Here is a 16,731-nt window from a genome sequence, read left to right on the forward strand (position 1 = left end):
TATTCAGCATAATTATATACCATTACTCAATACATTAATTTTCCCAGAAGTAATAATTGGCCAAAGTATTAACTTTTTTCCAAAATGACTGGAAGGAATATGGCTGTGTTTTAGACTTTTTAAGTAAACTCTATTTAGCAGTTTAAAAACCACTGGCTTTAGAATTCCACTACATCGTATTCCACAATAACCTCTAGATTTATGTAAATAACTACTTTAGAACAAAACAGAAATAGAACTAATTTTAATTATCTGTAGTAACCATGGAAAAAAAAGTCCACGTGCACTCAAGAAATATAAGGCTAAGTAAGAGATGGCACTAAATAAATGAGGAGGCAGTTTACCACAAATAATGCACTTATATTTATAGGGTAATGGATCCATGCTTAAACCTTAATTTTAAAATGAGTTCAGCCAAAGGAACAGCCATCACCTACTCCATAGCTAAAAAGATTTTTCTATGCATCCCTTGAAACTCTGATACTGACAATTACTAGAATTTAATCAATGATAATTTATAAGTAAAAGTACTTCCCCTGGAAAGCTGAAACTCAAGGTGGAGGGGGAGGTGAAGGATTTTAATTATTTGAGATTGGCTTTTGGTGGTGGCTGATTAGCTGCCTCTTTTTAGCACTGACATTTCCAAGTTTTTTGTGAATAGGAAATTTTTTTTTTGATGTGCTGAGATCATCCGTTCAGAATCAAATCCCAGATCAGTTGTGTCTTCTGTGGCTTGGTGTTATGTTTTGTTTTTAATTACTGTGATGGTAATAAATTTGAGGTGAATTTAAATAAAGCTGCCTGAACACCTTAAGACCAGAAGCTTTGGAAAACTTTCAGAGTTCATCTAGGTTCTTTCATTTTGTCAGAGCATGGAATTAGTGAGGCAAAGATTGAAGACCCAAAACGTGCACTAGTTGAGAACTTAAAGTAATTACGTTCTTAGCGAAATTTCTTCTGTCATCTGACAGCCTTAAGCCGACCTAGCAGGGACAGGAGGAATCATCAACTCAAAAAAAAAAAAAAAAACCTTTCAAGAGAACAAACCAACAAAGCACATGTCAACCTGTTGATCTGCGTATCTCAATATATACAAAAGACAGCAAAGAAAACTGGAAAACAGCTCAACTTCTACACAGACTTAAGACAACACTTGATTATGAACAAAGAAGTTGCAAAAACGACTTAGAAAATAATTCTGGTACTTACACGAATGATTCGGATTAGTTACAGCCTTGTCAATTGAAAAGTCATTTCCTGGGACCATAATGATTCCAACAGTACCACTTGGTATAAGAGTTTACAGTATCTCATTTAAAGTAACTTGCCCAGTCACGCAGCTAGTTACGTATTACAGCCAAGGCCTGGCCCACCTCCTCTTCTAACTTCGAGTAGGGGTTTTCTCTATTCCATCTGACTGTCTAAAGAGGATTTAAAATGTACTCGGTTTATCTTTCTCTACCCTCCCTGCAGAATTGAGAATGTCTGAAAGATACAATTTCACAAGAATCTTGGCACCTAAACTATTTATTGTTGAGAGATGACGAATATGACTTCAAGCAAAAACAAAACTTTCTCAACAGTCAAAAAAAGCGGGGGGCGGGGGTCTCCTCTACCCAAGTTCAACCAAAGTAAGGAGGGGCGGGAAATCTCTACCCACGTTCAATCAAAGTATTTGCAACTCTTTATGGCTGTCCGGGTTAAAGGAACATAAAGTGAAAATCCAAGAGGAAGGACTTTTGCACTTGAGCGTTTTCTCAGGAGGAAACCAAATTCCCTGCCCTTCTTCCTGCCGCCGCGGGCCACAAGGGTGCAGGGCTGGGGCGCCTGGGCCACCGACATGGGGCCTCGGGGTCCCTGGCTGTCCCGGCCAAGCGGGGGGTGGGGGTGAGGACCCCAGGGGCGGGGGCCGCTCTGACAGCTGGCGGGCCGAGAGCGGGGACGCCGCAGGCGCGGGACGAGGGCCGAGTAGGAGGAGGGGGAAGCGAGCCGGGGGAGCGGGACGCGGTCGCCCTCCTGGAAGGGCAGGGAGACGAGAGGGCGAAAGGGCGGCGGGGCGGGCGCGCCGGCGGAAGGGGCAGCGGCCCGGGACGTGGGGCCCGCGGCGGCGCGGGACGCTGTGCGGGCGAGGGGAGGGGCGTCCCGCGCAGGCGGGGCGGGCGCGGGGAACCAGGTTTCGGGGTGCGTGGGCCGCTCCCCCCTGCCCGGACGCGGACTCCAGGGGCGGGGCCGGCCGGACCCCACACGGCGGCGGCGGCGGCGGCGGCGGCGAGGGGAAGGGCGCGCCAGGCACCTGCCGCCTGAGCCGCGGCGGCCCCAGGCGGGCTCGGCGCTCACCTCTTCGGTTCATGGGCCGGATCCGGACGGCCACTTTCACTTTGGAGTCCCCCATCCTGCCGTTGCCGAGGCCCTCGCTCGGCTTCCGTCTGCCGCGGCCACCGGGCAACTCTTCGGGGCTGACCGGGCGGGAGGGGGCTGCGGGCGAGAGGGGCGGGCCCGGGGGCGGGCCCGGGGAGGGGCGGGGCTGGCCACGGGGCTCGGAGTGCGCCCCGCTGCATGACGGGACTTAGAGTTCCCGAAGGGGGCCGTGGGCGGGGCGGCAGAGCTCGGGTCGGGCTTCCCAGGCTGGAGCCCCTGAGTGCCGCTCTGCTTCTGCACCCCTCTTACCCTCGCAGTTAGTTATCGCTGAGACGCAAGCTGTCGTTGAGCCTCACCTGGAAACAAATAGTTGACTAGGTAGCATTGGAGACCTTGCGACCTCTCCAGACCCATTTCCTGCCCATCTTAGTGTTTGATCCCTGGCTCAAATTATTTCCTCTGCCTGGATTGCCCTCCCGGCCTTTTTTGCTGAACTCATCCTTCAAGATAAGTCAAAAGTTAACCTCTTCTGGAAGTCTTCACAAGTCCACAGGTTACCCTGTACCAACCTACCCCCTCCCCTCTTCTAGTCAAGACCTTGGGCTCTGGCATCATTTTGGGTTCAAATTCGCCCTCGGCACTTTCCAACTGTGTGACCAAGGCAAGTGACTTGACCACTCTGTGCTTCTCTTTTCATATGTAAAATGAAGACAATAAGAATGCCTACTTTATAGGATTGTTGTAAGGTTTAATGAGTTAATATAAGTAAAGGTCTTAAAAACTCCCTGGCACATAAGAAGTGCTCAGTAAAGTTACTGTTTTGCTCTGTTACAGCACTTATGCTGCAACTATTTGTCTCTCCTACCACAGATTCTTTAAGCCACATCTTGTGTGTGTAGCCTAACCTTTAGTACATACCCAGTGAACATTAATTTCATGAATGAATCAACGAAGCCACAATAAAATGTGCTTTTATTTTTTTAAGCCCTAGCAGAGATGCTAACTAGTGGCCGGTGGGCAAGATCTGGACTGGAAATGTTTTCTGTTTGGCCTGATGATATTGGCCAACACATGAAAATCAGGAGATTTTTACATGCAATACTAGGCCTACATTACATTTTGGAACTACATATTGGAACTGAATAGCAGTGGCCACCTTTATAAGAGGCAGGTCTGCCTGGATCTGTTTAAATGATAGAACAGAACTCAGAACCATGTTACAGATGAATAAATACAGAAAGCTGGCAAGATTTGCCCTTTTACCAACCATCCTTTTGTTGAAAGAGCTTCAATGCAAGCAGAGTTGTCAAAAAGGTTAAAAACACCTTTAAGAGGAATGTAACTCTGACACATAACACAATATGGATGAACCTTGAAGACATGGTGCTAAGTGAAATGAGCCAGACACACATTAAAAAAAAAAAAACAAAACACTGCATGATTGAACTTATATGAGGTACCTAGAGTAGGGCAATTCAGAGACAGAAAGTAGCGTGGTGGTTGCCATGGGCTAGGGGGAGGGGGAGGAATAGGGAGTTAGTGTTTAATGAATTGTTTTCACTTGGGAAGATAAAAAATTTCTGGAGATCGATGGTGCTGATAGTTAAACAACGTGAATGTACTTAACACCACTGAACTGTACACCTAAAAATGGTGAAAATGATACATTTGTGTTATATATATTTTACCACAACTAAAAAAAGGTAGAACAGCATATCATTATGTTGTACACCTGTAACTAACATGTCAATTATACCTCAATTAAAAAATAAGTAGTAAAAAAAGGTTAAAAATAGAAAATGTTACCCCAGAAGGTCTTCTTTACAGGAAGGGAATTTCTTTCTTAGGGACACTTATTCTAAGGTTTTAGGAGGGACTGCTCAGCTAGAGAAGTAGTAGGTTTTAGTACAGTAAAATTTTTTTTATTTTCACGGCCCAATAAAGTAAACAAAATAAGGGGAACCAATTTAGGATTGTCAGCTTTTTCATTTTACCAGGGAGAGGTAGGGCATACCTCAGTGGTAGAGTGTGTTCTTAACATGCACAAGGTCCTGGGTTCAATCCCTGGTACCTCCACTAAAAATAATAAATAAATAAACCTAATTACCTCCCCCAGCAAAAAAATATTTTTTAAGAGAAAGCAACACACTTTTAAATAATACATGATTCCAAGAGGAAGTGTTAAGAGAAATGTACAAATATTTTGTGGTGGAGGGAGGGATAAATTGGGAGTTTAGGATTTGCAGATACTATTAAATAGAAAATAGATGAATAACAAGTTTAAACTGTACAGCACGAACTATATTCGATATCTTGTAGTAACCCATAATGAAAAGGATCATATGTTTGTATACGTATGACTGAAACATTATACTGTGCACCAGAAATTGATGCAACATTGTAATCTGACTACACTTCAACTAAAAAATAAATAAATAAAAATTTTTAAAAATCTTAATTGATAAATACTGATTTTGAAAAAAAAACTAATTCATAACAGTTGCTGTCCACTATCACTATCATTATTTTTTTAAAGGAAGGTCACAAAGAATACATATTTTATACTGAAATTATTTGCTCGATGAAAAACCTTACTACTGTCCTTTTGCTCTTATTTAGAATTGAAAAAACTTGTCACAGCCCCGGGACTGGTTACTAGAGTTGGGTATCCTGGTCTTAAGACAGATTTCCTATTGACCATCTCGCCACATGAAGGTTATAACAAATCAAGGTTTGCAACATGCCCAGGTTCCTGGGCATCCGCTCTTCACTTTGTACCTCCTTTATAACCTGGTAAATTTTGTTTTTAAAAGGCATGTTCTGATGACAGCTTGAATCTAGCTTTTTAAGCAGAAATAAGGCAGGCAGAAAGAGAGAAGGCTGCCAGTTTCTATGGGAACACTGTGTTCAAATTTAAGCTCAAATTTCAGAGAGGAGAAAGCCCCTTAAGAGTTGAAGGAGGGGGTGGATATAATGGGGAAGAGGTGAGGACTTTCTCAAAAGTTCCAAAACCATTTAAGTTGTCCTGGGAACATCTGATGGGAAGAAAATGAGTAGCTTTCCCGGGGACTGTAGAGAAATGCCCCTGTGGGCTACTGTCCCTTTTGACCTCTTGTTCACACTAATCTCCCTCTTTTGACTTCTGTAATAATGCTGAGGAGAGAGCCGGAGACTAGGAATGCCTTTATCTTCCAGTAGAAGATCTTCCTGAGATAGAGAGAAAGGACTTAGATGCGAGTTACAACCTGCAGCCCAGGGGGCTGGGGGGCTTTCCCACCAGGTAACTGGAGAGCTGCCCAGTCACCTCGCGGGGGGTGCTGGCTCAGGCTCCAACAGGAGAGAGGGAAGGTCAAGGTTTCTCTCTTTTCAACTATCAGAGGAAAAAGAGAAAAAGAACTAGTCAATAAAGCACTCCCTTGGACCTTTGTCTTGTAAAGCCAGGACTTAAGAAATCAACCAATATTTATGGTAAAGATACTGCAGTCAAGACACTGTTAAGGCAGAGGGTAGAGCTCAGTGGTAGAGTGTGTGCTTAGCATGCACAAGGTCCTAGGTTCAGTCCCTAGTACCTCCATTAAAATAAATAAACAAACCTAATTACCTCCCCTCAAAACTATACATAAATCTTTTTTTGAAAGACTTGAATTTTAGCTGTGTTGATAAGAAGTCCTTTGATAAAATGCCCTGATCTTTACATATTATTTGATTTCTATTTTACTTTTTTGTTGCTTTTTAAACATATATTTATTATTATTTTTTTATTTATTTCCCCTTAACAGGAGCACCGGGGATTGAATACAAGACCTTGTACATACCAAGCATGGGCTCTACCACTGAGCTCTACCCCCACCCCACCCCTTTTTTATTACTTCGATCCATGGTTTCTGATGGTCCCTGTGCAGGCTGAGGAAGATATTTTGCCCAGTCTTTTCATTATGGGGGAGACCGCCATAATTAAGAGTTGATGAGTGGATCTGAGCAGGGGGTGACCCCCAGAGGCCAGGCTGGACATACTCTGATACCCTTCTGCCTCCCTGGCCAGAGCAGGGGAGGCATATATGATGGCCACTGGGATGTCTGGGAGGAGCCCCTAGAATGGCCTTTCTGGCCCCCAGGATCTCTGCCTGCCTCTCAGGGGTGGCCCTGCCCTCCACCTCCAGTCCTGAGGTACCAGGGGGGCCCCAAGGCAGGCAGCAACTGCCCCAAAGTGCTGCAACAGCCAAGGCTGCAGCAGAACTGGGGAACCTGTCCCCCTCTAATAAGGAAAGCCCACTCTGGCAGGCTGGGTAGTAGGCCTCCAATTGAATAATTAATAAAGTTATAAAAATATGAAAAAAAAAGAATGATGAGAGCTAGCATATTGAATACGCACTATGTGGCAGACACGGTCCCAAGCGTTCTACATCTGTCAACTCACCCATCCTCACACTAACGCTAGGAAGCCGTGACTGTTCCTATCCCCGCATTACAGACCAGGAAATTGGCCCTGGCAGTCTTACTGAAGCTGCCACTGTGCTGCTGTGCTCTGAACCCTTCTCTACAATCCTTCATGATGACACATGTCTACGTGCAGATTGTCCAGCCCACCGGAATTGGAAAAGATCTAAATTTCACCATTCTACTTGCCAAAATAGTTTCTAAAACCCCATTATTGTTAAAAAGTGGGAACTGTGTACTCAGTTCTACTTATTACCTTTAAAATGGAGGGAAGGAGCTAATCACTACATCAGGGCGAAAGACGTCTCTCCAGCGTAAATAAGGATTTACCTGCGTGCCTCAGACTTCACTTTGCCAGAGCTCTAAGTTTTCCCAATTATAATTGTCTCTTCCTGTCTCCCCAGCTACACGGTAAACACAGGAATGGCTTCTTCAAGTCTCTCTATCACCAGCACCCAGTACAGTGCCTGGTACACAGGGAGAAACTTACATTTTGGGGAATGAAGATATTAACAACCCAGCACCTTGGTTAACCACAGACAGGCGAAATGGCTTGCCTCAAGTCACGTAGCTAGAGAGCTGCAGGGTTGGAACGCAAACACAAATTTGATTCCAAGTGTCTGCCGTTTCCACAAAGAAGACCGTCCCTATGAGTCCTCTAACGTATTTTTCATGTTAGCAGTATCTTTTCTATGTCATGCATTTCTAGTGGAATTAGGTCTCAATAATACCATTTATTTTATAGATGTTATTTATCAATGGCTTATTATGGGCCAGTCATTGTGCTCAGGCACCCATTTAATTTTCACAACAATCCCATGAGGTTGGCGCTATTACAGCCTTTGACATATAGGCAACTGAGACTTACAAGTTAACTTGTACACTGGGTTAGTAAGAGGTTCCTACATGCAAATTCTGGGTCCTCTTGTGTGTCCTTCCTGGGCCATCAGACCACTGCCACTACCCCACCCTGCTTCATGTAGCATGTGGTGCTCTGCTGGGTCCCTCAGCCTTGACTGATACTTTATCCGCCACCCACTCGCAGGGCCACACCTGAATCTTGCCGTGATCTAAGACTGCTCTGCCTATGAAACTCAGTAACTCTCATCCACCACATCAACCTCATCCCACCTGACTCACTCTGCTACTCCCAGGGACCAACACACTGTCTTAAGCCTCCAGTTCCTCAACTTACCCCTTTCCTCAAGCTCAAGCTCCCTTGGGGGTTCATTTCCCTATTCCTCTAGCTTAAACCTCCCTCTTGACCATGTCATCACTACCACTCATGCCCTGTGAATTCCACAACTCAGGTATCTTCCTTTCCCTCCTGTTCCCAAACTTGGCCAGTGAGATGTTGTGATTTAAAAGAAATAGATATTTGTCATTTCTCATATATATTTGATCTTCAGCCACAGTTGCTTTGCTGGCTCACAACTCCCCAAACCCTTGGAATTTCCTAAGAGTTGAGCGTGATCAAGGTGTCTTGTTAAAGGCGACTTTTGGAAAGTGCCTCAGGGTAGGGGTGGATTGCCAGTGAAGCCAACCTGTGATTAGACCTCCAGGGAGGGCAGAAGGGCTGGAGGTTGACTCAATCACCATTGGCCAATGATTTAGTCAACCACGTCTGTGTAATGAAGTCACCATAAACCCACTCAAAAGACAGATTTTTGGCCCCTTTTCAGAGTTTCCACATGGAGGAACCAGTTTGCACATGGAGGAACCAGTGCCCACGTGGGCTGCATGGGCCACCATGCTGTGCCCCAAGCTCCATAAGGACAGAACTTCCTTTGGGAACTTGCCCTAGGCATCTCTTCCTCTGAGTATTGATTCATATCCTTTAATATCCGTTTATAATAAGTCAGTAATCCAATGAGTAAATGTTTTCCTGAGTTTTGTGAGTTGTTCTAGCAAGTTAATCAAACCCAAGGAGAGGGTCATGGGAACCTCTGATTTATAGCCAGTTGGTCAGAAGTACAGGTAATAACCTGAACTGAGCCCTTTACCTGTGGATTCTGTGGAATCTGATTCTATGTCTGGGTTGATATTGTCAGAATTGAGCCGACACCCTGTTGGTGTCCAAGAATCTCTTGTAGATGTGGGGAAGCCTACACACACACACACACACACACACATGCACACTTTGAAATTGGGTCCAGGAACCCTGCTGGAGGAAGTCACACACCTGTGCACGTTGGTGCCCTCATGAATCTGTGCTTTGATCTCAGCGTGGCCCCCAGCTCCCTCCCCTCTCCTGTTCCTCCAGGGCCTTTACCATCTTTATCACTTTCCCTCAACCCTTAGTCCACTTCTAGTTGCCAGCCTCTCTGCCTCCTCCATAGCCAGGATCCCCCAACTAATCCACACTCACTGCCTTCCCTTCCTCACCTGTCATTAGCCAACCAACTATTAATTCAATCACACTTCCACCCACCCTCCCTCCTCCAATCAACCTGTCATGGCCAGGTTCCATCGGCCCTCAAATGACAAACCCGGTAGGATGCCTTTCAGTCTTCGTTTTCCTTGATTTCTCTGCGATACTTGGTGTGACTGCTCATCCCCTCCCTGAAGGCCTTGCTTTCTATGATGTCACTCTGTTCTCCCTGTTTTAATTAATTATTTTCGTCAACAAACTTCCCTACCTCGAGCTTGGCATTATGGCATTAGATGCTGGAGATACGATAAAAAAGACATGGTGACTGTCCTTAAAGACTAAGAAATTTGGTGAGATTCCTGGAAATGTTGTAACTTCTGCAAGTTGTTTTGCTGCCTCCTTGTTTCTCTGTCCTGGGTGGGAACCCCCTTTCAGGACAGTGCGCTGGGAAAGGAGGAACTCAGTGTGCCTGGCTTGGGAGATCATGGCAAAGGCAAAGCCAGGGGCACCCCACCCAATCCCAGATCTTGGGGGAGAGAAGAGCCAGTACGCGGAGCAGCAGCTGAACAGTCGAGAAAGTAGGTGTGAGAGAAAGGAGGCAAAGAAACACTCGTCTGCATCAAAGAGTGGCTGCAGGATCATAAATTGCAAAAAGCTCGTCTGGGTTCCTTGACATCGAAAGCCACATCTCTTGGTAGGGAGGGTATAGCTCAGTGGTAGAGCTCATGCGTAGCAGGTGTGAGGTCCTGGGTCCGATACCCAGTACCTCCATTAAAAAATTAAAAAAAAAAAAACAGCAAAAAAACCCAGCCACCTCTTTTATGCCTGTTTGCTCCATTGCCATTGCCACCATCCTTTTCAAAGTCTTCTTGCTTTCAAAGCCTCTGCATGACCCCTCCCCAAAAGATGCCTCTGGGCAGGAAGTATCACTCCATCCTGTGTACGGGATTTACTCTGGGGTTATAGAAATGCGTTTCTCCTGAACGTGTAAAGCCACAACTCCAGGGCTTAGGTGGCTGCGTGGAACTGGCTTGGATTTTGAGAGATTTCAGTGTTTGGAAGGGTCCTCCTGGGTGTTGGAGGTAAAAGGTATCCTCTGAATTGTGCTAGCTAGGCTGGACCCAGGCAAGGCCCCCTCGCCCTGGGGTCTCACTTGGAATGAGGTGGGGCTTATGAGCCCCAGAGGGTGAGGTGTCCCTTGTGAGCATCTACACATCAGGTGCCTTTCTGTTGTCGCCTTGTGCCTAGTAAACTTTTCTTCAATGTGTGTGTATTTGACCTATGCTAGGGAGAAGCAGAGGAAGGGACTTTTTGGCAGAGCTTTGAAAGGGAAGAAGTCTGCCTCTGAGGCCAATGTGGTGAAGGCAGTGGGGACGGGGGAAAGACCACAACCGGAGTCAAATCAGAAGTGAAGATCTGAGATCACTGGGCTCTGCTCCAGGAGAGACCTCTCTTCATACTAACCTCACAGCCCTGGGTTTTACTTTATTACAGAAGGTGGCATCCCCTCACACGCCCCTCACCGCTGGCAGTCTCTTTACCCCAGGCTTCTGCTTTGGTTGCTCTCACTCACGGTGCTACCTGCCCTAGGATGTCCTCCTTACCTCTGCCAATTAACATCCTCAAGCCCTGTTTTCTTCGTAATGTCCTCCTTCGTTAATCCTACACAAGATAATATTCCTTTCTGGAAGCTTCTAGCTCTATGCCACGTAAGCAGCGATGACTGGCTGACCTAAGTGATGTGTGTAGGTCTCGTCTCCTCTAGTTAGGTGGAGAGTTCAGTAGTGGAGAAGCCGTGTTCCCCGGTATTGCGCCAAGCACACAGCCAACCCCACCTGTGCTAAGAGACTGGATTCTTCCAATTTAAAAAGCACAGAGTGGAAGAGCCAGGAGGCAAGAGAAGGGCTTTACATTAATTGTTTTGACTGATTATTCTAGAGGAACAAGAAATTCCAGGAATAAAATAAGCATGAGTGGAGGGGTGGAAGGTCATTAAAACATCGCTTCGCCCACTTTATTGAGGAAATATAAACCCCTCCTTGTCTCTGAAGATCCAGAACTAAAAGCCTTCCCCAAATGCACAGATATCACTCTAAACTCCCCCAGAGTGTTCACTATCTGTACAAACATAAACCTTCCCCCTTTGTTGGGAAGTGTCTCTAAAGGACAACATCAGTAATGAATCTCTGATCCACGAGTTCGTCTCCATCAATCATTTAGGGACAGAGGTCAGGGGAGGGTGTTCTTTTGGTATTATTCCAGGCAGATTGTACAGTTCAGGCCCCATTAGTGAGCACAAAAGAACGTCCATAAAATATTCATAGGCTGCGGCACAAACACACTGGCGGTTTGGGGGACCCACCGCCTAAGGGATTCGATTAGTCAGATCTGTGTTTACAGCAGTTTACCCCTTTAAGCTCAGAGGTTTCCACAGCTCATCCACAAATCTGATTGAGAACTGAAAGGGATTTTTTGAAACCACAAGAGAAAGGGTGGTGCAAGCTGGATGTAAAGTATTTTGCCCAGGTCTCCCAGCCTGAGGAAAAAGGAACTGACTTCTCCCAAGGAGGGCTGTCTGGAGGAGGAGCAAATATGGGAGAAAGTTAGAGTTGGAAGAAAAAGAAATCTCCCAGAAAAGTACCTGGGGAGGAACCCCTGGGGGTGAAAAACATGCTTCTCTCCTTTATTCATTGTGAATATTTTTATCACACATAATTCCATACTTGATTGTATATGTAATCAATGCAGGATACTTGCCTGATAAGGAATCAAAAGGTGAGGATGACACACTCAACCTGTCTGGGTTAGAATCTCCTTGAAGATAATTATGCTGTTATGATGGAAGAAAATGTCCATCCAGTGCCTCCTTTGATATCGCAGGTGATTAAGGTCCTGTTTTCCCAGGGAGGGTGTTATTTATTGCAGCTGCAGGTGGGTGGGGCGGAGGCCTGAGCCTCGCTGGGGAGAGAGAAGGATCCTTCTGAGTCACCCCAGATTCAGATCCAGAAGGTGTCACCTCTGCTGGAAGCGTGAAGGTGGGGGCGCCAAACCCCCGACGCTGGAGGGAAGAGAAAGGCAGAGGAAAGGGCCCAGGCTGGGATGGCTGCCTCTTGTGGTCTTAATCTTCTAGACACTGGGCATGAAGTGGTTAAAGAGAAACCCAAGGCAGCTGCAGACCTGGGCTGTCGAGTTCATTTTGCCCTGCCACCAAGGGAGACTTTTTTCAGCTGAGACCCGATCTGGAAGCTGTTCTGCCCACTAGAAAGCTAGGGGCAGTACAACCTCCCAGTGCCACAGTGTGACCCACAGGCAGCTGAGCAAGGCCCAGGACAGAGCCGGGAAGCTGCAGCCCCACGGTAGCACCAGCGATGGGAGGAGAGCAAAACCTCTTTAGATAGAACAGTGCAGCCATCCTCCACCAGTATAACTTCCAAGCAGATGCAAGGCTTACCTGGAAAAACCTGAAAAACGAGAGGACAGTAAGAGTGAATACTGAGCTGAGCTCAAGCAAAGAAAGACGTCATCAGTTGTAGAAAAAGTACTGAGAGACTTGCTCAAGCTCTGCGGGTGGAGCCTGGGTCCCTGCTACACCGGAGCCTTACTCTTCGCCCTGCACAAAACTGCTTCTTTAAGGAGAAAACAAAAACAGGTCATTTGGAAAGCAATGATTTCTAAAGTGTGCCCTCTCCCCCCAAATTCACCAAAAACAGAAAGAGCAAGCAACAAATAGGGAAGGCTTGGCAACATATGACAGACATAGAGTTCTAGCACTAAAGAAGACATTAAAAACAGAAACCAGAAAGAGACCAGTAGAAGGTAACAGGCTGTTTCCTCAGGGAAAAGTGTGGACAATGCTCAAGATACATAAATGTAATGCTTTTAAAAAGGAGAGTGTAAATACAATAGGACTAATTAAACAAATATTAACCTGCATTTAACGAAAAAGCACAGTGGGGGAGTGTAGCTCAGTGGTAGAGTGCATGGTTAGCGTGCATAAGGACGAGGTCCTGGGTTCGATTGCCAAGTGCCTCCATTAAAACAAACAAATAATAATAAGTTTATTACCACCCCCCGCATAAAAAATGCAGACACATGGTTTTTTTTTGCATAATACCATAGGATATTTTAACTCTTTCTGTTTCGTTTTGCCATAACTTAGAGCATCCTTCTTTGCTTTTATGCTTCCCAAAACTGTTCATCCACTTTGTATCGACAAGCTTGCTTTGGTAGGTCAGCTCTTTGTCAGCAATGTCCTTTACATCTGTAAATCCATCGTGTAGATGATCCATACTGAAAACAGTGATCATTTGTGACACTCCAGAACACCTTGCATAACAGCCTAAATTAAATCTCTCTCAAGGAAAGTGATTTTAAAGCATGGATGTAATCTGAGCTCATGAAGCGAACACTGGATTCCAAATAAGTTACAATTTTAGTAAAGAAATGAGAATCCTGTTTAACTTGGTTGCCCTTTTTTTGGTGACCTTTTTTTTTTTTTTTTTTTGAGTTCTGAAGCAGTCTTATTTCTAAAAAATGCCTTATGAAAACTTTTTTCACACCGTATACATGACACTAAGCAATTCCAGTGAACTCAGTTTATCCTTGGCCGGGCTCTTTATGGCCTCTTCAAAGATGATCAAACACTTTTGGAGAAACAGCATACAAATTTCTGTTCTACAGTAATCCTTTTTCCCATTCTTATTCTCACTGTATTTTCAAATCAGAGAAGGACAGCCTTCTTGTCCCTCGTTTTGAAAATATAATTTTACAGAGAACATTCAGTATCTTTTCTTCAGCTGGCAGCAAAGATAGCCATCCTACAGGCATCTGTCTAAGAAGGCAATCCCTTTATATTTTTATAAAGTCAAATATCTCGTTAAGTAACTCCGCAGCTTTCAAGAAACTGAGAAGTGACTAAAACGTTCATAATGAAAACCTCAATTTCAGAGGTGAGCAAATCACATTCTCTTTAGCAATATGGTGTCTATGGTACACAAAACATTCAGCAGGAAAGATCTTTTGTCATTTGGGAAAGAAAATGTATAGACTGAATGGAGTTTGCCAAAATTTACATTTGGACTATCTGCCAAATAGGCAGATAGATAAGCATGGTCCAATGTGCCACTGGATAATATGACAACAATCGTTTCTTCTGTGTTTTCTGGAATTTCATTTGTCTTCATAGAAATCAAGAAGATGATTTAAGATTCCATTTTTCATATCAAAGTACCTCAGAAATAAAACTTTTTTTTTTTGATGAGGGAAAAAATTTCCTCTACCCTCTTAGATTCTGTTTCTGAGGCCTGTGAATTAAACTGGCCAAAGACAGATTAACAGGAGAAAAGACACATTTTTTTATTTAATCTTTACATGCACAGGAGTTCACAGAAAAGAAGTGAAACCCAAAGAAACAATTAGACCATTTTAACAAAGGAAAGGACATTTGGGCTTCAGGGATGATAAATCATAGGGATGTGACTAGGAACTAGATGGGGAAATAGTTACTTTGGCAAGGTCTTTTTATGCAAATTCATCTCAGTGTTGAGTCCCTATCTCTGGTGATCAGAGTGCTCTGCCTGGAGCCAGGAGTGGGAGCAGGGGGATCACCTTTCTCAAGGGGAATTGTATGCCTTGCTTTCAGGCATATATAAAGAGAGGGCAGGAAGTTCTTCCTGTATCTGCTGTTTCTCAAGTGCCTTTGGCCAAAATAATATGCCAAAGCGGCATATTTAGGGGTGGCATGTCCTGCTCCTCTTCATTGTTACTAGTGTGGCTGTGATTTGACCCCTCACTTGATTCCCCATAGAAAGCATGATGGTTGGTAATTTCTTCCAGAATCAACCCAACATTATAAGAGGCTAGTACATTTGTTATCAAAATTTCCTCTCCTGTTTTCCCACAGGACACTTTAGTTTTAATCTTTGAATCAGGAAATGTAACTTTACTTGGTTTCATAGAACAATCAAAGGAACAATATGAGAACATGTGTTCCTTAGTGTGGTGTGTGCACACTAAGTCAGAGGCCAGCTCTGTTCCACTGAGCACTGGTGTTTTGGAGACACCAAAAACTTTTGATTGATTTAGTAGGACTTGCCCGCCTCATCCTAGACTTTCAAGATTCGGTCTCCATCTGTGCCTTTACATCCCATTCTCTGCCGTGCCCAACCCCAGTGTATTTTGTGCACTTATGTAGTATGCTCTGTTTTGGTGGCTTACCTTCCTAATTACATTCCTGGGTCCTTGCATCTGTCATTAAAATGTCATGGTCCTTGAGCCTTGAGCCTTCCCTTTCAGTGACGTCTAGGTCATGCTGCTGTTTGGTATTGTAATCTGAACTCTTAGAAAACAGAATCAAAGTATTCACCATGTTAAAAATTAAACCAGCACTCAGTACAAGCAAATTCTCAACACAAACAAAGCACAAGAGTTAATCCACAGGCAGAATCAAAGACAGACTTAAAGCTCGAGATTGTAAGGCACTTGACCTGCACACTTAAGTCATATCACCCCCAGGGATGTAACAGTGGATGACCCATTACAGGAACCAAATATCACGGTAGCCAACATCGAGAGTCAGTGACCAAGGAGGTGGGTAATCTGTGCCACATCCATTTGACACCGAAAGCAGCGTTGCTTTCAGCCCATAGGGTTTTAGCTTTCTTTCCCCCCGATCTTCCAAACTCATGCCAAAAACCATGCTTTCTCATGTAGTTAGATGGGTTTCCTGAAATGCGGAACATTCAGCGCTGATGCCACAGAGGGACAGTCCCTGTGACTGTCAGATATTTCTGGTAGGAAGTTTATGTTGCTGCACTTTTTCTGGAGGGCAGCTTAGATGTGAATTTCAAGAGCCTTAAACATGTGTAAACCTTTGAATTAGTCATTCCACTTCTAGGAAACTTATCTTAAGGAAGTAGAGGAGGTCATAAACATTTATGGTTATGGACAGCCAACTGGGTTTTATTTATAATATTCAAAAATTAAAAATACTTTAAACTTTCAACAATAAGGACATAGTTTATTTAACTGTGGTATTTTTTACAGTAATTAAACACAATCATTAAAATTGATGTTTTGGGAGAATGTTTAATGTGTGGAAAAATATAGCAATAACTTTAAGAGGCAGTTTACAGTATGATCCCATTTTTACCTAAAATATGCATTTATACACATGTACAAAAAATATATAGTAAAAGAAAAAGAAAAACTAGAAATACCCCAGAAGGTTACATTTGAGAGGGAGGTCAAATGGCCATGAAAAATGCCCAATATCGCTAATGATCAGAGAAATGCAAATCAAAGCTTCAGTGAGGTATCACTTCACACCAGTCAGAATGGCCATGATTCCAAAGTCCACAAACGATAAATGCTAGGGAGGGTGTGGAGAAAAGGGAACCCTCCTACACTGTTGGTGGGAATGCAGTTTGGTGCAGCCATTATGGAAAATAATATGGAGATTTCTCAAAAAACTAAAAATAGACTTACTATATGATCCAGCAATCCCACTCCTAGGCATATGTCCAGAGGGAACTCTAATTCAAAAAGATACATGCACCCCAGTGTTC

General features: G+C 44.3%; 1 protein-coding gene across 3 annotated transcripts in view; it reads right to left on the reverse strand.

Moving 5' to 3' along the window:
• KIF13B (kinesin family member 13B) overlaps nucleotides 1–2,485 on the reverse strand; it is a 165,257-nt gene extending 162,772 nt beyond the window's left edge. For all 3 annotated transcript variants that reach the window (XM_064482496.1, XM_031442133.2, XM_064482497.1), the window contains exon 1: nucleotides 2,338–2,485. In XM_064482496.1, the coding sequence (XP_064338566.1) occupies nucleotides 2,338–2,392 (55 nt within the window). In that variant the 5' untranslated portion in view covers nucleotides 2,393–2,485. The remainder of the gene's footprint in view (nucleotides 1–2,337) is intronic.
• Nucleotides 2,486–16,731: the final 14,246 nt, after the last annotated feature.

This window comes from Camelus dromedarius, chromosome 36 (assembly GCF_036321535.1).
Source record: "Camelus dromedarius isolate mCamDro1 chromosome 36, mCamDro1.pat, whole genome shotgun sequence".
Lineage (NCBI taxonomy): Eukaryota > Metazoa > Chordata > Mammalia > Artiodactyla > Camelidae > Camelus > Camelus dromedarius.